Source organism: Mizuhopecten yessoensis, unplaced genomic scaffold (genome assembly GCF_002113885.1).
Source record: "Mizuhopecten yessoensis strain PY_sf001 unplaced genomic scaffold, ASM211388v2 scaffold11145, whole genome shotgun sequence".
Lineage (NCBI taxonomy): Eukaryota > Metazoa > Mollusca > Bivalvia > Pectinida > Pectinidae > Mizuhopecten > Mizuhopecten yessoensis.
Window position 1 is genome coordinate 2,027,709 of NW_018408902.1, and position 26,685 is coordinate 2,054,393.

Sequence of the window (26,685 nt, forward strand, 5' to 3'; positions counted from 1 at the left end):
GCATGCAATCTAAGTGCCAGTTTAGTAAACTATCACTGTTGTTCTATGTTCGATGGGTTGCATAAATCAATATTTCATTACATTAAAGATGTTCAAATGTGATGTTGAGAGAAGTAGCATCATCTCCTGAGAATAACATGTTCTCACGTGAAATATACAGGACCCACTACATCAGTATTTAGGCATGAAAAGCATCTGCATATCCAAAAGAAGCCATGCTACATGTAACTGTCCAATAAGATCGCAATATGCATTCATGCATGAATGAACATAGATCATGCCGCATACACACGAATACCTCGTCATTGTTAACTTCATTACCTGTACAGTGTTCAGTAGCTGTCCATTCCTAACACAAGTGGTTACTTTTTAATGCTAACAGGAAGGTTGAGACTTAATCTGAAATACGCTCCTATATCAAAGCATGGTGTGTTTAACATTTACCGATAACACACATAAATGAAGTTATGCAACATAAAAGGCTCCTATACCATCACAGTACGGTTTTTCAGTTGGGTGAAAGAATGGTAAAGTTGACATCAAACATGGCACACGGTCAGACAGGCCAGTTGTTCATCAAAGAAGAACATTACTGCTGTGAAAACAATATTTTAGAACGATGGTTGTTATACTTTTTCTGCTAATAAGGTTGGCAGTTCAGGTGGCAGCAAACAACGATTTCTGTGCTTGCAATTAATCATAACCTTTAGGGATTGTAATATAAATGTCAAACTCTATACATAATGCATGTGATTCCTGACAATAGTAACATAATTTATTGGATAGCCCCGTATAACTGGTCTGGCATTAACAACTGATGTCGGTCCCATGGAAAATCAGGTTTCTGGCTTCTGTGGACTGTTAAAGGCACCAGACAGTCAGAAGTCTGCCATATGGAGACTTAGAGACACCAAAACATTATGTCAAGCATAAAACTGAAAAAGGATTGACTTTAGTTTATCAATGTCAGAATCGTTATAACCTCTGGACTACCGTTTACCAAAGTAGGCAGAAAAGGGATTGTTTTCATCCGGTAGCATGACTCTAACTGAATGTGAATATGAGACAATGGAAACATGTGGACGTTTTACCGTTTAATTTGTTACGCGGCGTTCGGTTCTACGTACGTAAAACGCGTACGGCCAGCTGAGGACATTCGATATAGCTAGCAAATATGTCCTCTACTGACACGGTGTCTGCTTTATCTTTTACTGATAATCTTATCTGGACTTCCTGGTATTGTTTATAAGTTTGTTTGGTTGACTTCCATTGCCACACACCTGCCGTTGAACGATTAGTAAAATACCTAATACAACTCATCATCATGAAGGTAAAGTATTAAATAAATAGAAGAAAGTTAATGGTTTCCCGTTGAATACTATACTGTGTATATTTTACAAATATGGCAGAGTATTGGTATTCACAAAATTATTGAACTGCTTTCAGTTGGCGTTCATAGGCAATATATATATTCCAACTGAACAAAGGTAAATTCAATGAAGCTCGCGCTAGTTCTTCATGTTTGATTTGCTTTTGTCTATGCGAATTCATATTGTCTATGCTTATATTTATCACTTTTGAAATAAATTCATCTGATTTAAAAATTAAATAACATTTATTATCATTCAGCACTTAGTCTAAATAATGTATGTTTCGTGTATGCTTGTTCAACGAGTAGAACAGTCATCACCTGGGGAGAGTCAGTGGTATCCTACGTAATAATTATGACGTCATAAAACTGAAGACGTCAACATATATCCATGACATTCATATGAATGCCAACTGAATTTGGAAGTGTTATATAATTGAAATGCCATGCGATGGTAAATATATAGGTGTATTCTGACATTCGAGTGAAATATATATATGATATTCCAATGGCAAAACATTGAATTTTCTATTCATTTCTTTTCAAACTATTGAACAAAAATAGCATCAAGACATTTGGGGATATAATACCGTAATTTAATGACGTTGCGCTTGATAACAAGGCTGTACGCCATTTTGAATATAGCGAAAAAAGATCTTTTTGAACTTTAGATTTTAAATATAATCTGACACACATTTCTTTACCTACGTCAAGAGGTTTTCCGTAAAAAAAACACTTCTTCTATAGTTAAGATAGCATATTCATCTGGAGTAAACCCAAACTGATATTAAGTTATATATTTTTTATTCGAATAGAAATACTTATGGAGGTTTCAAAATTCAATTTCAACATATTTTATTGACAAAAGAAGTCAACAGGATTGGACATCAGGCATTGCCTATATAAGTCCTCTCCTAATGGAGGTTTATCTTAACGGGGTAATGTTTTGTTTTAAATAGTTGTAATAAAATGGAGTGAGCCAGAGGAATTATCCATAATGTCAAATGTATCCATAGGTCGGTTTGTTTATATTTTGTTTATAAAGGGCAACGCATAGTTAACATTAGTAACGTTTCATACACCATTTTACAAGCATTACCTTTAAAGAATTTGGCTTTAGAAAGATGCTGCAACACATGGTACAAACCATGAAAATCTCTTAACCTTTGTGGCCTTGTGTATGCTTCATATATTATACCACAAAAGGCTTAAAAAAGTGCGAACGTCACGACGGCCTCCGTTTCCGAGTTATTGTGATTTTGTTCTGAAAAAAACACCTTTGCTTCAGCGGCGATCGCCTCGATACGGCTTGCCCACATTTGTGACGTCATATGTTCAATGCTGTTAAAACAGCCTTTTTGGAAGACGTCGTGAAAATTGGAAGAAACCTTATCTTCGTACTAACATCGGGTATCCCTCCCCCCCCCCTGCTGACATCCCTTTGTGGTTTGGGCCTCCTGCTGTCAGCACTGGACACAGGTGCGTTTAGTGTAGTTTATATGTACACAAATTTCACACCTAAGTAGGCTTCGGGAGTGGATTGAGATCAGGTTAAGACACTGTACAATATGTTTTTGATTATTATATTATATTATTAATTCACGTATACCCAACATTTCCTATTAACTTTTGTTCAGATTATGGTGTGTATTCTGCTTGCTGGTCTTTCCGTGACGTCAGCATTCCTTATCTCCAATGTCAATGACTACGACGCCCCAATGGACTTTTCATGTACAGGAAACACTACTTTACGCAGTCTTTCTAGTACCAATAACAACCACTACGAAGACAGAGTATGGTCGATGGGCTGTTATCCCGCGGTAGCCACGGTGCAAAACTGCCAGTGGACAGGTACAAACATATGGGTTTTGCAATTTTTGAAAATAATTTGCGTAAATACTCAAATTTAACCATTGTCCTAACCAAAGAAAAGGAAATATGTACACTTCTTTCTTTCATCAGTACACTCCTTTTGCAATCCGAACTATCGGACACATAATCTCTCCAAAGGCCGTGAAATGAATAGATTCCACAAAATCTCTATTTGTCCAAACATATTTAAACACATTTTATTACCGCAAGCTATAGCAATATTATTAGGCACAGTTTAACAACGTCTTAACGCCCTTACTATATGAACGGCGTTTTGTCGTGGGATCTGCTAGTTACTCCACTGAGCAATTATCAAAACCAAACTTCTGATTGCCAATTTTGAAACAGGGATACAGTCGTTTTGTCTCTAAAACATTCTGAAGTCTAATTAATTGAATATGGATTTTGAAGAACTGAAAGTATCGTACAGTCAAAATACAACAGTCACTCTTTATCAAGGAGTGAATGGTCCTATCCGTTATGTAGTACCAACTGTATTTAGTTGTAATGATGTCATGTTACAGTAACGTCATCAGTTGTTGTGAATCATGTCGTAATCAATCTATGGATGTGACACTATACGAGGATCATTCACTCACTGATGAAAGGCTGTAGATGAAAACATCAATCAAGCGTGATTGTTGATATGTATGCAGCTATTTAGGCACATATCAAACGGGGGTTGGCATGTCTTGTTGGAAAGCCACCAAATTACATTCACACATTTGAACAAATGTATTTTCCTGGCAAGGTTTTAGTATTTCTTTCTGATTGTGAAGTTCGACATATCAATGCTTTCGTTTCGGTTTTTTTGTTGTTTTTTTAAACCGGATATACCAACTCAACAACGCTTTAATAATAATCGACCTATCGAAATAATCAGTCCCCAGTTTGTTTCGCGAACATTCCTTAAAAATCAAAAGACAATACCGAAGTGTCAACAAAAACATAATTTGAACTATAAATCGATAAATCTAAAACAAAACATTAACAAAGGAATTAATTATTTACATAGAGACCATTGAAAAAGTACCATGATAATATGACCAGGTGTTCCGAAAGAATAAGCGTTTTCTGCTTCATCGACAACATTCCGCCATGTAAATCTATGTCAAAACCAAGTAACGTCCTCTTGGCATAAATCAGGAAAGTGACAACGAAAACAAAGCCACACTAATGACAAACTTATAAAAAAATCGACCTTCACACAAAATTTAACATATTCCCCAATGAGATTATATTGGCGACCATACAAACATGTCCATAATCTTCAGCTACCTGCATCTTTCGGAACCCTGTGTCGTAAGTTTTGTCCGTCAACAGTCGACATCTATATCGGAAGGCATAATTAAAATAGCAAGCTCTTTAGTACCAAAAAAACCCGACATGGAAACAGCGTAGGTTGGAGAGGGAAGAATGTTAATATCAAGAAAAAGGAAATTCACAATCGAAAAACCAAATCGTTTTGATACACAATACAACTTGGTAACGATCGAGGAAAGCAGCTGGAGTAGAAAAGTCTGTAGTGTCCTTGATTTTAATCTCAGGAGGGTATATACAGTCGACGTGGTCAATGCATTTCTGGTTATCGAAAGATTACACATCGATCGTTGATATATCTGAATACGACATCGGAGGACATTACATTTTTTCCATTGTATCGAATTTGCTGAAGTTTTGTTAGCTTTAGGTTTTCGCTTTAACTCAAACGATTTTCTCCAATAGAACAATATAAGTTAACGTTTTTTTTTAAGTCAAAGTTCGTACAACTAGGACCAGTTGCTAAGCAATTTATTTATTTTCATTACGTTCACAAATAGCTATAAATACAACATAAACATTACTGAAGACATTAGCCATGCATTGTTGTCCTTCATTGACTGTAGTTTTAACATTTCGGTTTAATATCATATATCTAGCAGGGTATGTGAACGAATTCGACCAACCGTTTGACTATGAATGTCCTGGGGATGGGTTCATTAATGGCGTAAGAAGTATTCATAGCAACCATAACGAGGACAGACGTTGGGCCTTTCAGTGTTGTGAAATGCAAGGTAAATATATTGTTTTGCTATCGTATCTATTGACTGGACTAATGGTACAAGCATTCTATGTATCGACTGGAAGGAAACATTTTCTTTCATATATTGATTATTTTCAAATGAAATTGTAATTGTCGAAGTGGTTGGTAAAATCCGAGAACGTCGATTTTAATAGAATTATTTTACTATTAATTCAATGTGATATTGATTTTTGTAGGTCGCATTAGACACAATTGTCACGATACTGGATTTGTGAACACTTATGACGGTGGCCTGAGTTACTCAACAGCGCACAATTACCAGAACTTCCACGGCTGGATCAGTATCCATGACAACCACCCTGAGTATGTAGAACAGTGGTCTGGTTATCCCATATACAATATTTCTCCATATCTTCTTGAAGAAAAAGTTTTTTGTTTTTTTTCATACATGTCATTTTTAAGACGAACAGTTTGTACCATTCTGCCTATCGAAATCGCCGTTCTAATAATCATCATACCAAATAATGATTTTCAAAATATAACAGAGTTATCTATCTTCATAAGAAATCTTGTTTGGAGAAAACAAAAAATAATGAGATAATGAAAGATATGACCCAAACGCTCATGGACATTTTTAATGATATTTCACATTGTTCGTCTCAGAAACATTAATAACAATATTTAGAGAACAATACAAAACATACAACTTTGCGAAACAAAATGCGGTAGTGTTTAACTTTATATAAGGCGTTAAAATGGCAAGTTCATATGACAAAAAAGAATAAGGAAAGCTATACACGTCAGCAAAAATAAGTTTTAAGTTCACATGTAAACAATACATTATCTAGTATAATACCATAACTTACTTACATAACAATCTTCTCTTTTACAGGGATCGAATATTTGATTTCCAGGTGTGCGATTATGTCGAAGGCGAAACCAGCGGATACTAACATTATCCAGCAGTTTTATGTCAGAGCTTTGAAAAATCAAAAGGATCTGTCTAATGGATTTGGTTGGGTTGTCATTTAAAAAAATCTTTATTGAAAAGCTAGTCTGTATCTTAGGTAGCAGTGTACAGTAGCGTACGGTGGTCATGGATGATATTTTTTATACAATGAATAACCCCCTGCCATATTAAAATTGGCATATACATGATGAAATGGACTATGTGGGGCTTCATATTTTTTTCAAAACCAAATAGAATTTGGTTTGAGACTACAGTTTTGGGCATTTACAAATCTGTGTCTACACAACAAATGCTAGCTTTTCATGTTGTCTATTTTTATACTCAGCACATGTGTAAATATTGTGAAAAATCCCCCGGAATGACCTATGCTAAAATGTGAGTATTTACTGATGTAATCAAAATGTAGATTATAAATAGATCGATATATATGTAGGTGTGTTTTGCAGGTTGAATCAACTATCCGTGTTTATCTGGGACATGCCCTTTATTTTTAGGATCAGGCCATTTCTACTGTACTCTGCTACCTTACTTGCAATGCAGATAGTTTTACTTTTACAGGGATCGAATATTTGATTTTCAAGAGTGCAATTATGTAGGGCGAGACGCCATCAGGTTCCAACATATTACACGGCAATGATTTGTCAGAACTTTGAAAAAATAAAAAGATATAACTTATGGATTTGGTTGGGTTATCATTTTTAAAATCTGTATTGAACAGTGTGTATCTTACTGGTCATGCAGATACTTACATGATTTAGAGTCACTGACGATATTTTGAATACTAAATAAATAATTTCCTTAAAATATCCCAATCTTCGATTTGAACCAAGAGGTTTATATATTGTTTTGTCGCAAACATTGATCATAAGGTTACAAAGGACCTATAGATGTAATACATCCCACCAAATAAACATGAACATTATATTATCTGATTATTTAACTGATTTCTAAGTCAAATTTCATGTTCATAAGATGCATCATATTCTTTATGATGTGCGGTTCAATATCCAGTCATACAGCAAGCTTTTATTAAAAGTTCAATAGTCAAATAAAAACCAGTAATACCACAGCATGAATTGAAATAGGACGTTTATTATAAAAACGACGTAAAATAAAATCATGTATACAAAACATGTCACGTCGTTTCTTCCAAAAACAACGTAAAAGAAAAACATGTATACACAACATGTAAAACATGCCACATCCTACTGATCTGAATACATATAGGCATTATGCCGAATGAAAACAATTATTTGACTATTAAAGGAGGGGGGCAAAACCGCCGCCACCAAACGCCTTTTACACAAAATATTCCTCCTATACAAAAATTGGCGGAGTAAGGGGATGGTGATGGGAACAAAAGCTGAAATGTGCGTCTTACCTTTGGCCTCGAGAAAAAGTTGCTGAAGTGACGCTATTGTTGGTCACGTGATGTGTATCCCTACATCGGCAACGGTAATCCAGTCAGATTATGCGTCGCAAAAGAAAACTTGAGGCCAAGCTAAGAAGTACATCCGCATTTTAAAATAGTTCTAAATAAAATCTGAACCCACATCATAAATGTAATTAAATTAACTTTGTATTTAATTGTTGTTTTAACAGATAATTTCTCCTTTACATTATAAGTTATATAAATTTGTCAAAAAGATGTGAAACATGGCGTTTAATGAAGAAAATACTGAAGTGTTAACAAAACCGTTATTCGAACTGAAATAGTTAAAAGTAGGGCAAACTAGGCTTCATCGGCGAGATCCGCCATGTAATCTAGGTCAAGTCCAATAATACCATGTCCCCTGATGAGAACTTGTGTAGCGACGACAACACATCGATCAAACTTATATGACCGTGATCATCTACATCGCCCTTCATATCATAAAAAAATAGAACACCTCTCAGTAAGATTGCGATGATGACAATAAAGTTGTCTGTAATTTTTACAATAGTCTTTATCAACCTGTATCTCCCGAAACATTGCGTTGTAAGTTTGCCTGTCGGCAGTAAAGATTTATCACGAAAATTATGACATTTACTTTGACATTTAACTATCAAGAAAAAGAAAGGTCATGATTAGAAAATTGAAACTGTCGCGATTATTATACAGTCGAGAAGTTACTTGTCCCTTATTTGTCACGTTTTAAGTAAATACGATTGAGGTAAGCAGCTGATGTAGACGAGTCAGTCTGTAGAGTCATTAAATTTAAGTTCATTAAAGGTCATATAAGATAGACGTGGTCAAATTTGAATTTGAAGGATTAAGCAAAGGTTTTGCTATCAGTCCGGTTAGCTTGTAATCATTTCAACCTCATTTGAGGACAAAACGAGCTCTGTCAGGAGTGGCGCAGAGTTAATGTCCATTAAATACCAACAGTCTGCTGAAAAAAGTTGCCACTGAACTAAGACAAATATTCTCAACCAGATTTCAATCATTTTCACGGTTTCATCATATAAGATATCTGATTTATATTAGATGAAATATCTCATATCTCGAGTATTTGTTTTTATAAATATCCCGTGTACTTGAATAATATTTTTAAAATGTTAATTGTTGAAAATAGAACTGTAAGCTAAAGGCTTATTAATACATCCGTTCCCAAGACTGAAGGGTAATTAAGGCAAAGTATTGCAAAACAATCCATAGTCCCCCACCACTAATAATATTTTTATTTACTGAGCTGTACACCTATTTTAGTTTATAGGTCACAGTGACACGGTAATGATAATGCATAATTGTATAATTGTTATGCTTGACAAAAGGGGCAAGTGGAAAGCGTCCGAGTCGGAATTTTATGAAAACTCATATATGGCGATTCACATGTGTTTATTCTCTGGGTTTTTTTTTGGAATTGTAACTTCTAAATCTAAAACCCAACTGTTATCTTCTATGTGCTCATTTCTATAATTATGATGCTGTGTTTATATTTTTAATTTCGAACTTTCATAGGTTAAAGATTAATTTCAACATGAAACGTGCGAAGAGTGTGTTCATATTTCGTAATCACATCCCTTATCTCAATGAAAACAATCAAGAAGAACAGCAATACTAGAACGGCGCCATATTGACAATTATGAAATTTAACCTCCTATTTTCCCAAAAAAATGGTAATAATTAAGAATATAGCGAAATTTTGAAAGAGTAATGAGCGTACTTTCATATAAATGGTTGCGTCGACCTACAGTTTAGTCCTGGCTGTTCATGTCCTCGAAACAATCGGGAACCGTCGGCACTTTTTGTAGACGAGAAAATACCACTCACCACATATCGGCACATGAAGGGTACCGGAATCAGCCGAGGTGAGACGAATGGAGAAAATACTCGTTTACTAAAAGAGTGCCGACAGTTCCCGATTGATCCTCGAAAATGTGAGTGATATATCATTAAATTATGATTTGTCGTTTTGTAAATGTTGGTTTGCTCTTTTTCAAACATATAACACGTATTCAATACATTATAACCTCATGGATATAACCAATATCTTCAGTAGACATTTCATCATTTTCTACAGAAAAGACAACTGTCAGCTAAAACCCTTTTTTTTAGAAAATAATCGGTTTGTTGGACTTGGGTAATGTAAAAAAAAAAGGGTGTTTAAGTTATCGTGTAGCTACAATTTCTCCCTCAAATTGGATATGTATGTTGTTCTCTGTCAGCAATGTATTCCTTATCTTCCCCATGTTTACTCTTTTCAGTATTTGATGCTATTGTTTTAATAACACAGTTGTTATGTTTAAGACATCCTTGTATAATGTTAGTCTTCTTTGATTTAATATGAAGATGTTCATTATTTATATTTGAATATATTCGCCCTGAAAAAGTTTAATATACTAATTGATTGGTTATTAAATAAGTTGAATACAGAGAAACTGCCTATACTAACTAGTCAATGAAATATAGGGAATTGTGTGGTCAAGGCGATGCAGTGAATTTCTTTATAATGATTGTTCAACGGAGAGTAAACCCCATTATTATAGAAAGGGGATTAGTATAAACATCTACTAGAGTTCAGTTTTGGACATATCATGTTTTCTGGAACAAAAATAACTAGATGCTTTTTAGCATATATAGAAGTTGTTTTAGGACATCGATAAGCCTTGGATTATTTTAATGGAAAACACACTTAGATATACTACAGTTTCGAACACGGTGAAGCTGTTAAAGTTCGTGTCGGTGTTGGGGTTTTCATGGTATACATTTCTTTGGGTCTATTCTACCACTTCCTCAACATACTGCATCATGTTTTTGTAAGGTTTAATAGATTGATAATGATAAGTGTGTTCATCCCGTCCCAAGATAAATGATTTAATACAAAACATATATAAAGCCAGCTTTCCTAGCGTCACCAGGTACTGTGATGAATATATAGTTTTATATATGAAATGAAAAACACTACACCTGAAAAGCGATAAATTACATGTAATGTTGTATAAATCACCTATCAAGAAAACGTTAACAGCAAGGATTATATGGAAGACTAAGCAAACATTTTTGATGTTAGCACACTTATTAATCCTAATTTATAATGCAGCGTTATTTCACTTAAATATTTATTAAACAAATGGAGGTTACCATTTGTCATGGCGTTTCTTACATGTATTGATTATTTCAATCTTAAAAAATACTCCTTTCAATTGATTTTATGCTTTTTTAGTGTTTGTAGCATATGGCCGTGCGATCTACTCTGTTTACTAGGTTCGGAAGCAAATAATCCTGAAGTTCAGTACATAATGTAATGTCAGAATATCAACGTGTATGAAAACAATAAATTTTCTTTTCATCTGAAAAAGTTAATTTTAACGTTGGCTTAATGAAAACAATGTGAAACATCTTCAAAATATGTTGCATACTGTGCGTCGTTTAGAAAATTATATTTTAAACCAAAGAGGTGACAACTCTTCCAGTTTTCACGGTAATTTGCCAACATTGTGCTCCGAGTTTTATCAAGTACAATAAGGGATATGCAGTGCTAATAAATATTAACGACTTCCGATGCTGTGGTTGTTGGATAAATGCTGGTATATATTAATTAGTAAAAACAATTAAATAGTTCAAGAAATTAAAGGCACACGCGGACGGTCAGTCAAATAGCTCCGAAAATATAACGATGTAGAGTATTTTTGCCCCTAAGTACCACAGAGTTATAAGTAAATCTTCCAGCCTTTGTTGTCGTTGTCGCCTTGCAAGTTCAGGTATAGTAGCCAAATGATGAAGAATGGTCTCAAGTGTTTCCCGATATAACCTAAAAAGCCTTTTGAAGTCATGCGGCAGATAATATTGTGAACTAAATACTGAACATAGTATTCTACTGTCCATCTGTTGTCACGGTTGCTGAAAGTAGAGAAAATATCTTTTTGATATAAAGGCTACTCCGTAGTATTATCATTTTCATAAAGATGTAATAATACGGATATAACAAATCAAGTTCTGCCGGTGAACTCCATTTACCTTAGGCAGAATGCCATCTGTTCTGTTCTGTAAATTGAAATTCACCCAATGACTTGTCGAAACTAGTTGAAACGGTTGAACCCGAAAGAAAACGACAGACGCATATCTGAACCGAGGCTGACCTCAGGAAAACTCGACACGTGTATATTGAAGGGTCCAGACGTGCCTGAACGAAACTTAATGCTGACTATTGCTAGTTTGCGGTATTTCTTTATAAAACAATGTCAATTCAGATACAGGTTTTAAGATACGTAAAATATTTCAGTGGAAGCGTGAAAGAAGGACATATTCTTGATATATTGTTTTTTTATTCCCCGTTGATATATTGTATTTTATTCCCCGAACCTGTACATTTTTCAAACCCCTAAGCGGCGCAAAGCGCCGCATTGGTTGATCTGTAAATACTTTGTCCACTCCCAGTGTTTCCCCAAGCATGAAAGCCTTCTCGGAAATTGAGGCCGCATACTATCCTCAAAAATATGATAGTAAACCCATACAGCATCAAATTTTACAAGTGATATATCATGAATTATCAATTTGATTAAAACATATCTTCAATGCAGTGAATATAAACGAAGTATTATATCTTCACATGTGAAGAATCTTCCTTAATATTTTCTAAAATTCTATTCACTGCGTAGACTTTCTGTTTAAAGTTTAGATGAAGCAACGGAAAAATGAATGGTTGTGTGAATCCACCTTTGCAACATATATACTAGTATATATTATGGTATTTACATAGATTCACAATTTTGTTTTGGAATCTTACCTTTTAAAAGCATCAAACAGTAGAATTGCAATGCGAAACCCATTCAAAATGGCAATCTGTATTGTTGTCAAGCGTGACGTCATTAGAACCTGGCGTCAAATTTCCTGCCCATTTCTGATGTAGAATATGTGGTAACAACCAAAATTCAGCTTTGTGGTAAATAGTGTCTTCGTAGCAGACTCGAGAAGTAATTACTTACTTGACAATTATCCTCAACCATGTATCAATATTTTATTTAATATTCAAAGAGGGGCTTCGATTAACGCTTTTACCCAGAAGAAGGTTGATATCTTATCCAAAGGTACTTTGTCAAAAGAAATATTTGCAAAAATCGCGGCAGGTATAAACGATATTTTATATTAATTATTTACTGTCTCTTCTCTCCCTCAGAATATGACGTTATGTAAATCGTTGACTTTTAAACGTGCGTTAACATATATATATTTGAATGCTTTGAAACAATGATTGTGTGACAATAATGCAATATGTAAGGAAATTGAACGGAATATTCTGAACGACAAAATTAATGCCATGAGTAAACATATTTGAAGAATAAATTTTAAGTTTGCAGTATCCTTTCCCTCGTGGCTATTGGACTCTTAGTAAGTCATTTTCATAAAAGGATTTGATGTTCAGCAGCTTTACTGAATTTTGTTGTTAGCTTTGCCTACTCTAGTGTTGTACTCCTATATCTTCGGAAATTTAAAATCCTCCACCATGCATGCACAATGTTCTATATACACACTGTATACTGTACAAATATGAGTGCAATAAAGTTTCACTGTAGTTCAGGTATGTACGTCCATATTGACAGTTCTGTGGTCATTTGATTACCCCTTCAGGAGCATTCACAAAGTTAAAGTTATCAGTCCATCAGCATAATGTTTCATTGATAAGACTTATAAAGCTCTGTGGTATTTACTTTAATAAAAGCATGTAATATTTTGTATGTGTGTAAGAAATAAACCGTTGTTTTTGTGAAGTGACTTGCGCAATTAGTCGATAGCACTTAACAAATATAAAAGAGCTGTAGGTACTGCATAGAATATTGTTACAGAGTAAAATATAAAATCAAGATTGGGAGTTTAGAATAGATAATCTTTCTTGGTGGGTCTTAAAAATGTTCACCCTACAATATCTCTCAGTTAGTTGGAAGTAACACTCATTGCGAACTGTCATCTCAGCAACTTTAGGGTGGGTGCAGTCAATTATATCGAGACTTATATCAGGGTTATCAGCTATTCGTTTGATAATATCCGGTTTTGATCTAATACACACTCAGCCAGGCAGTCTTGTCGGGTTTCGAGTGCTGTCCCTCAGAGTTTGCAGGTTGGGTCCATTTCATACTGGTTGAACTTGGAACTATTGCTCTGGAATGGATACGTTCCTGTTAGTGCTCTTGCCGTCACTTCAGCTCGGTGGATATCATGTATGTTGTCGGAGAGGTTACTATATACATGGTGAACTTGTCCTACTTTCGGTGCTGCTGCGTTGACATACTTCAGCGAGGGTTTAGTTACTATATCCTTACACAAATCCTCTTCTATACTGCTCGCTATAGCTTTGTAAACAAGTTCTTGTCGGAGTTTCCTTTAGTAAGTCATAGGCAGTTGGGAGACTGTACGAGTATAAATTCCTCCTTACACACACCCTGTAACCGGTGTACGGCTGGAATCGATTTTCACCGATGACAGTACCGATTTTTGCCGACAAATTCCGGATTGTAGCCGCTAGGTGTACATATTGGTTATAGATAAAATACCGCTTTCCCGGATAAAACATAGCCGGTTGTAAAATAAACCATCCTAGTATCATATTATGGGTATTATAGTAAATATAAACTCGGTCAGAAGTGGGAGAATGCATGTAAGAGTGTAGGTCAAGGGTAACCACAGGGATCCAGTGAAAAAATAGATGGCAGAGATGAAACCTGAATTACATCCGAGTGAGTGAAAATTACTGTTTAGGGCAATTTCTTGTTATTGGATAATCTAAAATGCAAACAAATGTTTACATATATTATAAAACATCACTTCAGAAATCTATTTAACATGGTTAAATGGCTTTAAAAATACTGATTGATCATGCATGCTTAGAATGTACGGAATGGCAGAGTGCAATACCGTGATTTGTAACGATCAGAAAACATAGGTGTACAGATTTATGCCGATTTTATGAAACATATTTCAGACGTTTTTCACTCAATATACAGTTCATTTCATGTTTTTTTTCTATTTTGTTCAGGGAAATGTCATCATATAAGTGTGTGGATATTGTTTGGTAAAGAAGTATAAGTGGACCATTTACTTGCATAGAGAAAAACTATTAATATACATCACACATCGAGCGGTAGGCATGCGTTAAAAAGTGTTTTTTTGTGTTACATAGGCAATATTGATACATTTGATAGTTGAAACGATTTACATCAAAATACATGCGAATAAAATATTATGTATTATCAAAACCAGCGGTGTAAATATTTAATGAAAAAGGTATTCTGTTCATCAAAATGCACATTTCTTCCTGTGGTTGTTGATAGTCGATCTCCAGATAAATAACTTACCACAAGTACATGAGTACTTTTCATTTTTCTCATGCTTTCCAAACACATGTTATTTAAAGGTCTTCTTTAATGTTAAGGTATTGTCACAAATTTACTCTCACAATCGCTCATGTGGCGATTTAAGTTGGATTTATATGCGAAACCCTTACCACATTTTTGGCACAGACATGACCTGATAGCACTGTGGCTGTTCAAATGTCCAATGTAATGTGACATGTCTGTAAAGTTACATTTACAAATTTTGCAGTCATATTTGTCTTTCTTCAAGTCATGTACCCTTTCTTATTAGAAAGGATACCTGTCCTGGACTTGTATTCCTGTCCACAAATTTCACAGAAAAACACTTCACAATGACTTTCTTTGTAGTGAATTAGCGTATCTTTTGATTCCATCTCCTAACCATATATTGTGCATAGGGATATATATGGGATGCCAAGGTTTTATGTTTTGTGTGAACATGTCTCCTTAAATTTGATTTGATTGGAGAACTGTAGCCACATGTATCATAGGTAAACAATGTTCACCTTATGACCACCTGTGGCGCCTTCAGAGGGGATGATCCTATCTCAGACGGTTCCATAGTCCATCGTCATATGGCAGCACGATTGTTTCATTGTTAATCTGGAAAAACAGCAATAGCTTAGGTTAGATTAAATAAATCAATACCTGTCTATGATAGAAAAAGGTATGTAAAGTAATAAGTAATATAAATATGCTCACAAAGTAGAGAGGGGCGTATAATCTGGTATACGAGGATGAAATGTAGGTATTATGCATAAAAATGTATTTGTATTGACTAGCTGATGTATGTATTGAATAGTTTACTTTAAAAAATACGATTTAAACCGTTATTATTTTGAGAAGATGTATGGATATTGATAGAGGTTCAAATATTTTACCGGTATTGTATGTATATGTATTACACATATCTTCATGGTAAATATTAAAATGTTGTATTAAAAGTTTCAGTGGTCATGACTACTAAAGGCATAACTCACAATATTTCTAAATGACTGCATATAGACTTTATTTACAAAGACAGGGTTAAAACTGCTACTGAACAACACTTACATTATAGGCGCTAATCCGTACTTGATCGGGAAAATCGGTGCCAACCCGTATGGTCTTGCTGCAAAATGTTTTCTGTATTTCTCCTTTATTGTTTTAAGACAGATTGTCATTTTTAAGCTCAAAGGTGATAAATGGTATTAAGTTTCAAAGAAGAGTCCGGTCTCTGGTCAGTTCTCTATGATGCAAGACATCACAAACTAATCATGAGGGTTGGCTTACTTCACACTCATTCCAGGGGCTAACTGCACCTCCTTTGATGTACCAGACCAGCATTTATTGGGGGAAAATCTGTACCCTATCTATGGAAAATCTGTACACCTATCGGCAAAAAACTGTAATTTTCAGCCGTATACGGGATGGTTGAATTTATATCTTGTATTGCCAGCTGTCTTATAGCTATCTCCCACTCAATGCAGCCCTCTCTCTGATCATGTTGCTTTGTAATTCTAATTTAGAATTAGGAGATAGTACGTTGGTTTGAGTGGCTATACCGGCGATTAGAACATGAAATTTGGTTTGAACTCGAGACCAAAGTTTATACGACACATTTGGATCGACATTGACCAAATGCTTACATTTCCATGTCAGTATGCATACAAATCTGTGCTTATCGACAAAATCGGTGATTATTTGTATAGATTTGTGAAGAGTTTTGTATAAATTCATACGACAAATGAGAAATGTTTCATTTTATTTCGGATCTAACTAGATGCCTTCATACGAATAGAACGAACGTTTCAGTAATAAATGGAGGAAAGAACAAGGAATGTCTATGTTCATTCAACAAATGCATTTCATCGGTCGTTTCTGTTCTGTTGCCTGCTAGCCTTATCAGCGGGATATCGCTTAAAGGCGAACTTGACGCCATATTATTTTGGTTAGAAACGGGGCGTGACTTAAGTGCGATGGGAGGAGCTTAACACGAATGATCATGATTCTATCGCAGATTACAACATGGTCCGTATCCAATCAAAACACGCGTTGCAAACGAATCGTGTTAGTTCGAGGAGTGGTATTCCCAGAAGAGCAAAGGTTGTGGCATGTTCCGGAAAGACTGCCCTTCTGAGAAGAGTGCAAATTGAGTTGGCCGCTGGACTTACATTATAACTGGCCGGGAGAACCAACTGAAATGGGTGCGTTCAGCAATAGAAAGGTAATTAATTCTCTATCAAATGTCATTTATTTATAACATATTGATGTATGTAAATACCCTATATTATTGTGCAAGTCTTCATATCTATACTTCAGACATTTTCTTTTTTCATTAGAAAAACAACTATTCAAATATTTGAAGGCAGATGCAATTTAATTGAAGATATATGTTCAATTCAATTGAAGATATGTTCAATTCAATTGGAGATAGGTACAATTCAATTGAAGATAGGTACAAATCATTTAAAGATAGGTCCAAATATGACGAAGAAAAGGCGGGAAAATATAATATATGTTAACATTTGTTGGCATTTTAGATTATCCAATAACAACAAATTGCCCTAAAACAGTAATTTTCACCCACTCGGATGTTATTCAGTTTTAATCTCTGCCATCTATTTTTACACTGGACCCCTGTGGTTACCATTGACCTAAACTCTTACATGTATTCTCCCACTTCTGACCGAGATTATCTTTACTATAATACCCATAATATGATACTAGGATGGTTTATTTTATATAAGTCTAGTTTTTGTAAGACAGCTCCTAGGCCTAATGTTGCCTTATGCTAACACTAGTCGTATGGCAGCACCATGTCTGGGCCGGTAGTGAGGTAGAAAGCCGCCAACATTAACACCAGCTCCTAACTATTCTATGAATTTGGCTTGTATATATAATTTCAAAGTCCTTCTAAATGTCTTTATAAAGAGACCCTAGTTCTAACGGCCGAAAATTTGGAATAAAGCTTACACTATCCTCTGTGTCGGCGTTTACTCGCCTTCTCTTTTTCGAAAAACTCAGAGGGATCTTTTGGGACAGTTCTCACACGGGCCACTATTTATAGTCCCATCCGACGGACTGTATGTTATTGGTTAGAGTCATGCATGTGCTGGGTTTTTTTGTTGTCCGGTCAATGTAATCCGCTCTTCATCATTCGTCACTAAAAATACAGTTGACTGTACTTTTACCAATGTCATCTTTCTTAAAAACCTCGTCNGGGGGGTGAGGGTGGGGGGGTAGTGTTATTGTTTGGTTATAACATTGATGGGAGCTGGAGGGGTTGGAGATTGAAAGAAGTGATGGGTTTCAAAGAAATGTGCCGATGGGTTTATGGGCTTTAACGAGTGCTAGTTGTATGGACCGGAGTGGTGTTGGAGATGGTTTGGGGGAGGAGGATTGGTTCTTTGTGGGAGGATACTTAGGGGTTGGTGTTTTTACTTTGATATGTATGTGCTCATGTCTACATGCATTGTGTATATATTATGTTTTATAAGTTATAGCATCGCTGTGTTATTTGTTTTATAAAATTGGTTTGAGTATTTTGATTTCCCATATTAACTGTGTTAGATAAACAGATACTGATTATTAGTTCAAGATTCGCTTATCCCGTTATTCCTACCTAACTTAACCCTTTATAAATATATTTGTGTTTTAATTCTCAACTATACTTTGAGGTTTAATTATTTGTTTTTAATAGTTATTGAAATTTTTATTCAAATATTGGAACTACCCCATGTTTTGTGACAAATAATTAGATATCGTTGTATCAATTTAGATTTAATTATTCCTAAAATTCCTTAAATATCGTACCGTAAGTCCAGAAGCACAACTGGCCTAGCTTCTCCTCATACCCGCGTCAACTTAACTTAAGTCACGCCGATGGGACAAGAGGACTTATCTATCAGTGTAGAGCCCGTGCATCCCCTTTTATACCCCAGCATCCTGGCTCTATGTAACATTACCGGATACCTATTCTGATTTGATTAATCTATGAAGTATGTGCAGTGAGCTCGGAACCTCTTTCGGTATCTCCCCAAAATCCGGTCGTCACAAAGGTTCATCAATGTAAACAAGTAGACTGCACCAGTGATAGCGGTTACATACGCCAATAGAGTAGGCGTACCATGCCTTTAGTTACAAAAGGATGACAATAAAGGAATACTAGTACACATGGAAAACAGTAAAATAGACACTTAGGCTAGCTACCTGAGTTCCAACATAGTAACTATCAGAGTTTTCTGGGCAGTAAGGGGGGGGGGGGGGGTATATAATATGATTCCTATGCGCTTGAATAATATATACACATGCAGAGTAATTATCCCTTACTACAGTGTCGCATTATTTTTATAATTGGTTATAATAGATAAACTCATAATGTTAGTAATAAAATCCATCTTCTAGCCAAATGCATTGAGCTCAACCCTGGCCCCATGCAAAATATTGAAATCACTCATCTCAATTTTAGGTCTGAAAGGAACAAACTTGATATAGTTGATTCCAAATGAAGCATATAGAAAAGATAGACAAAATAGGACGGGGTGGTGTTTTGATTTATTATCAAAAATACTGTTCAGATTAAAAGAAGTTTAGACCTGGAGCATGATGATGTTGAACTAGTTTGGATAGAATTACATATTGGTATTCATAGATTTTTATTAGGATGGGTATATAGACCGGAAACTAATGTGGAATACTGGACACAACTTGATATTTATATAATTATTGGATAAAGCTGTTGATACTTCACTGGACATAATCTTAACAGACGACATACATATTGACATGTTAAATCTTCGTCCCAACTAACATCTCAGTATAGTTCTTACTCACTACAGTCTAATAAATAAACCGACAAGTATCTCTCCTGATAGTTCAACCTCTATAGATATTGTCTTTTCTAATGATACTAGAATCATTCAGAATACATGTACACGTCCTCAGTTCTGTAGTACACTCTCCTATACATAGTACACTCTCCTATACATAGTACAGTCTCCTACTTTATCTTCAAACATAGGTGTTATAAAAAGACGATATTAATGTATGATAATGTTGATTTTGACAAACGGAATAGACCACTAATAGATATTGGCTTGGTGACATACTCACAAAATAGTACCCCATAAGAATATAACCAGATACTTACCAATAATATTAATCAACAAATAAGCAATTTTATTCCGTCAAAAGTAGGTACGATACATCCAGATCATAACCTATGGGAAAATAACGAAATCCGATTAAATCTAAGACAAAAAATAGGATCCATAGAAAAGCGAAATAAACTATTAGTCAATACCACTGGAAATATAGAAATATAGAAATAATAGAAATGATACTATTGAAATCATAGGAAAAATGAGAAAGGATTATCTTAAAAAACTACAGAGATCTCTGAGTGATAAATCCTTACCCCCATCTAAGTGGTGGAAAATAGAAAAGTCTTACCAAATTTTGATAACCATTTCTCCTCTCGATCATAATGGTATATCTCTCCAACATCCTATGGATAAAGCTAATAACTAAATGATTACTTTACCTCAATAGCAACATCATCTTCTAATCTTGACCCACTGCCACCTACTATAAATAATTATCATTTTCAATTATAAAATATTAATATATATCTGAACAAGATGTAATCGACCAACTTAAACTACTAACTGATAACAAACCAGCAGGGCCTAATGATACTCTCATAAAACATATTTGATTTCGTTTAATACATACAAATAAATTCCCTGAATTTTGAAAAAAGTTATTAAAAAAATTATACCCCGAATATTATATATACTAACATTACTATTTTAAAAAAACCCGATGGAATTGGATATATCTCTGCATCATGGAAACTTGCAAATGTTAATGGAATATATAAGGGTAAGGGGTTCCAAAATAATGTCAGTAATTATAGGTCAATCTCAATTACATTCTGTTTCAGTAAAGTTACTGAAAAAAGTATCTTCAAGTACCTTATCACTACTTTGTAGCAGCTGAAACTATTACTGAGCACCAGTCAGGCTTCCTGCCTGGTGACTGTGAATCAGTTATTATCTATATATCACACTTTTATGAATAGTTTAGATAAAGGTTAAGAGGTAAGATTTGTTTTCTGTGATGTTAGTAAAGCTTTTGATAAGGGTTGGCATGACGGTTTAATATATAAATTAGAAACTTATCGAATTGAAGGGGAAATACTGGCATGGTTTAAGAACTACCTGTTCGAGAGAAAACAAAGTGTTATTACAGAAGGACATCAGTCAACCTTTAAATGTATCAGTGCAGGAGTGCCTCAGGGGTCTGTCCTTGATCCATTTCTCTTCCTTCTCTATATTAATGACATCAATAATAAAGTTACTAGTCAATAAATTGTTTTGCAGATGAAACCTCCCTCAATATTATTGCTGATGATAAGCCTATTCAGGCAGCACACAATATCACTACTGACTTGCATAATATATGTTCTTGGGCTAAATCTTGGGATATAAATTTTAATGTATCCATAACTACAAGTATGATCTTCACATATGGAGAAAAGAAACTAACCACCCTCCAATCTCCTTCTCTAATCAACAACTAACTGACAGTACTTACCATAACCATTTAGGTCTTACATTTAACGTAGATGGTAAATGGGATCAACATATCCAAAATATTTATGATACAGCATATAAAATAATTAATATATTAAGAAGCCTTAAAACCTCATTTGATAGAAGAACACTTAACACTATGTATATATCTTATATCATACCAATTATAGAATATGCAAATGTAGTGGGGAATAATTGCACTGAGCAATCATAAATATTATTAGAAACAGTCAAACTAGATGCTTCTAATGACAGAGCTTCGTAGAGGTACATCGCATCATTTATACAATGAGAATTAGGATGGGAAAAATATTAATTAATTTTAACGTATAAAGTATTGCATAATACATCACCAAAGTACCTTAATGAAAAAGATGAACCAATATGAGATATCAGATCAGATTAAATAGAGTTTTTAACCCCCAAATATGTAGAACGGAGAGTTACTTCAATAGTTACTTTCTCTCATCTTTTCAATTTCATGATCAGTTAGACCCAAATATTTTAAATGCTCAACCCATTCCCAATTTAAGAAGCTAATTAACAAAACTAGTAACATACCAGCTAATGATACTCAGTCAGTGGTAAAAAAAACAACTAGTGAACGAAAAATCAATATGATTCTATGTCAAATTAGAAATAATGCTACCAACTTAAATTTTGATCTCCGTATTGTAGAATCTGCTGTATCTGAATGTGGTTATATACAAGAAACAAGTCAGCATTACTTCTTTGTATGTGCAAGATACAACACTCTCAGACAATTATTCTCAGCTTCCCTACTCAATGATAATCACTCGTACTGTACTCTACATATACTATACTTCATGGCTGTAATTAATGTGACAATGAATCTAATAAGAATATCCTAGAAAGTGTTTCAACCTCTATCGCAAACTCAAAAAGGTTTATATAAATAAAATTACTTATTGATAAACTATAATGTATTAATATTGTAAACATGAATATTCAAGTTGAAAGAACTTCTGACATCAAATAAGCTTAGTTATCTATTTCTGGCTGTTATCAATATCATTAACCATTTACAATTGAACACAAATGTGATAAGTAATTGATAAAAAATGTTGTATAATTACAGGTTTAACATATTATAATGTGAATGATAATATGCCCATCAAGATTGGAATAATATTCATGAGGAGATTTGTTTTAATTNATCTTGTTGACAATCCCTTATGTTCATGTGGACATTTTGTAGAAGATAGTTCCCATTATTTGCTATATTGTACTAATCACATTGAATCACGCCAAAGATACTTGACTCCATTGCCTTACCAATTAAGTTTTGATTTATTACTGTTTGGTGATGTATCAAAAACATATAATCAAAATGTACACATTTTTATAGCTACTCAAAATTTTATCAAATCAACCAGAATATTTACAAGCAATTATAATTCAACCACATAAAGTTATCATGTAAACTTAACTTCCCATCCAACCGGGTAAAATTATATGTATCCCTTATATCATTTGCTATCTGTTTCTCTTCACAGTTTCTTGTGTACATATTTAGGCTATCACTGCAAAGATATACATGTTTTATCAGCAAAGCTTGTTATACATGTATATGTATAATCACAATAGTACTTGTTTCCCAATCATCTGAATGAAATGTCTATGTAATTGTACATGTTTATTGATATGAATAGAATATGGTTTAAACTAAGATTGACATAGCTTATATTCATAATATCCTATTTATATAAGCTTAATATTTAACTAACTACGGGTCACTTTTTGTGGATCTGGAATTCCCAGCGAGGATCTGGTGATAGACAATGGCTAATATTCACTCATTACCCTGGCGAGGTATATATTTTTCGGAGTTTGGTGGAACAGAATAAGCCGAAAATTGTTTTCCCTCCGGTGACATACCTTCTGATAGAGAGCGTTGAAGTCGGGTATCGCACGTGCTGGGTGTGCGGTATGTGACTGTCGGATCATTCAGCGATAGTCGTACCGACAGTACACATGATTGTTGTTATTAAATAAGAAATGTACACCTTTTTGTATATTAAAAAACTTTAGAAATTCGTAATGATTTGATGGAATGGTTTGACGTTAATTCATAACGAAGGTACGGAAATGTGTGGAATGTGAGCAAATTTGATCTGTAAAAACTGCCGGCGATTAGGAGCTACATACAATAAATTGCAAATGAATTGTTATTTTGGTATTGTGTTGGTTTCTGTCAGATAGTGTAGTAGGGTAGATTTCTATAAACAATTTGAGTTATCTCCCTTATACCATTGACTTGCAAATTGACATAATCCTCTCAAACCTATATCCTGTTGATAAAGGGCGGGGGGGGGGGTAGAAAGATGGTATTGATGATTTCTCCTGTAAATTGGTAAATTGTTGATATTGAGAAAACTTAAATTACGACATAATTATTATATTGATCAATCAAATATGTTTGCACTGTTTTTAGATGAACCTCGAATATCGATAAAGAACCTTTCAATTTGTCGTTTTTGAAATACCTTTCTCTGTCAGGATTTTAATTTTCTAATTGACTGTTATTCAGATGATGGTGTGTATTCTGCTTGCTGGTCTTTCTTTGACATCAGCATTCATCGTCAATAACTACGACCGCCATATGGCCTTTTCCTGTCCAGAAGCTACTACTTTACGCCATCTTTCTAGTGTCCATGACAACCACCACGAAGACAGAGTGTGGACGATTGGCTGCTATCCCGCAGTAGCCAGGGTACAAAACTGCCAGTGGACAGGTACAAACATATAGCTTTTGCAATGTTTTTCCAAACAAAATGTATTTATAATGTAGTTTATATGCAGGTTTGTTGTTCAGGATGAATCCATATCCATGTGTATCAGGGACATGCCCTTTATGTTAAGGATCAGGCCTACTTTACACTGCTACCTTATGCTGCTATTTAGGCACATATTAAAAGGAAGTTGAGATATCTTGTTGGAAAAAACACCAATGGATTATTTGCCGGTGTTAATTTTTGCATTCAGGAACAAATGTATTTTCGTTGTAATGGCCGTTTATTATAACGACATTACATAACTTCATATGACTTTTCGTAAAAACAGTACATATAGCAGTACGTAACATTACGTATTAGCCAAAGTAATGTAAAAACAAGTTTGACTAGTTAAGGTGAGCAAAGACAATGTAAAAAATAATTACATAGACACTGTTACATAATAATTAAACCTTCATAACAGAGAGAGGTAATATGATGAACATGACATAAAATGCAAATTGATAACAAAATGCTGATGCGAAAAAATTTCATACTAAAGAGCAAAGGCCATGTTAAAATTAATTACATAGAATACCACATAATCTCACCCTAGTGGAGACAGGGGAGGTGCTGGGTATGCAAATAAAAATGGCTTTTTACCTTTAGCCTTTGCTCTTTCTTCTCAGTCGTTTTGTTGGAGTCACGTGACCTATATGCAGAAACTCCCGCCAGGCGTCATCATGTTGGCTACACGCGCTTGAAATAAAGCACATGTAAATAACAATTTATTAAATTAAAATTAAAACCACAAGCACACAACATAAATGCAATTAAATATAGATATTTAATTGTTTATTTATATGTCAAATCCAACTAATGCAACATCCTCTTTGCAAGAACCAGGGAAGTGATAACGAATCAACAAGACAAACTAATGAGCATAATAAAAAAAAAATCACACAAAATATAATACATTCCCTAATGAGATTGTGATGGCGACCATGAGACCTGTCCATAATCTTCACCGACCTGCATCTTTCGAAACACTGTGTTGTAAGTTTGTCCGTCAACAATTGACACCTAAATAAAGGAATATAATGATTTAAGGCGCAAGCAGTTTAGTACCGAAAGATCGAGGAAAGCAGCTAGAGTAGAAAAGTCTGTAGTGTCTTTGATTTCAAGCTCAGAAGGGTATATAAAGTCGGCGTGGTCAATGAATTTCTTGATATTTAAAGACAGTAAATCGTTGATATATCTGAATGTGAAATCGTGGGGCATTCCTGATAGACCCTTCAATTAACTAATTGCATTCCATTTTATCGCGTTGCTGACATTTTGTTAACTTAAGGTTTTCGCCTTTAATCCAACGGTGCTTTCCAACGGAACAATATAAGATAAAGAACTTCCTGAATCTCACAATTTAATCATCTTTTTATATCCTTGCCAAATCCAGATGAACACTTCATTAAAAAACTAAATTCAGAACTGTATCATTTTCTTTGGGGTGGAAAAATTGACAAAGTAAGAAGGGATATTACCATAAAAGACTATGCAGAAGGGGGGCTAAAGATGATACATACTCGTTCTTTCATTAAGGCATTAAAACTAACATGGATCAGGAGATTATTTTCTAAATCTAATAAATGGCAATGTATACTTAACAAAAATATTGATATAGATATTATGGCTAACTGTGGATCAGAATACTTATATATCTGTGAAAAAAAATGCAAGAATCCATTTTGGAAAGATGTCCTAAACTCCTGGAAAACCCTCCATGATAAGGAAGAAAATTTGATAAATTGGAATAGGACAATACTGAAAACACCTATTTGGCATAATAAATTTTTAACAATAGAAAATAGAACTGTATTTTATAAAGAATGGTATAAGAAGGGAGTAATTATTGTCAATGATATAATAAAAGACCCGAAAACAAGTACTTTTTATAATTATCGGGAATTTATGGAGAAATATGACCTAAGAACAAATTTCCTTACCTTTGAAGGAATAGTTAGAACAGTAAGGAAATATCTGAGGCATAAGGAAATAGTTAATGATGTTGTTAGTTATCCTTTTATTCCACTTAATCTTGAAATTTTCTTTAAAAATATTAAAGGGTCAAAGGACTTCTACAAAATACTCTGCAAAAATAATATCACAGCAACAGGTAAAATAAAGTGGAATGAAATATTTAATCTAGATGATGAAACATGGAATTGTATATATAAAACACCCTTTCAAGTTTCGAAAAATTCTAAGTTACACTGGTTACAATACAGAATAAATCATCACATTTTAACAACCAATTCGCATATATTTAAGATAGGATTAGTAGAAACTCC

The 26,685-nt window shown here is 34.3% G+C and overlaps 1 protein-coding gene across 1 annotated transcript in view; it reads left to right on the top strand.

Annotated features, from left to right (window-relative positions):
* The first annotated feature begins 1,221 nt into the window (after window positions 1-1,221).
* LOC110466804 overlaps window positions 1,222-26,685 on the top strand; it is a 27,470-nt gene continuing 2,006 nt past the window's right edge. Inside the window, exons 1-8 of the mRNA XM_021523562.1 lie at window positions 1,222-1,330; window positions 3,007-3,220; window positions 5,164-5,295; window positions 5,501-5,627; window positions 6,157-6,214; window positions 9,411-9,525; window positions 17,145-17,230; window positions 24,154-24,358. Of these exons, the coding sequence (XP_021379237.1) occupies window positions 1,325-1,330; window positions 3,007-3,220; window positions 5,164-5,295; window positions 5,501-5,627; window positions 6,157-6,214; window positions 9,411-9,525; window positions 17,145-17,230; window positions 24,154-24,358 (943 nt within the window). The 5' untranslated portion in view covers window positions 1,222-1,324. The remainder of the gene's footprint in view (window positions 1,331-3,006; window positions 3,221-5,163; window positions 5,296-5,500; window positions 5,628-6,156; window positions 6,215-9,410; window positions 9,526-17,144; window positions 17,231-24,153; window positions 24,359-26,685) is intronic.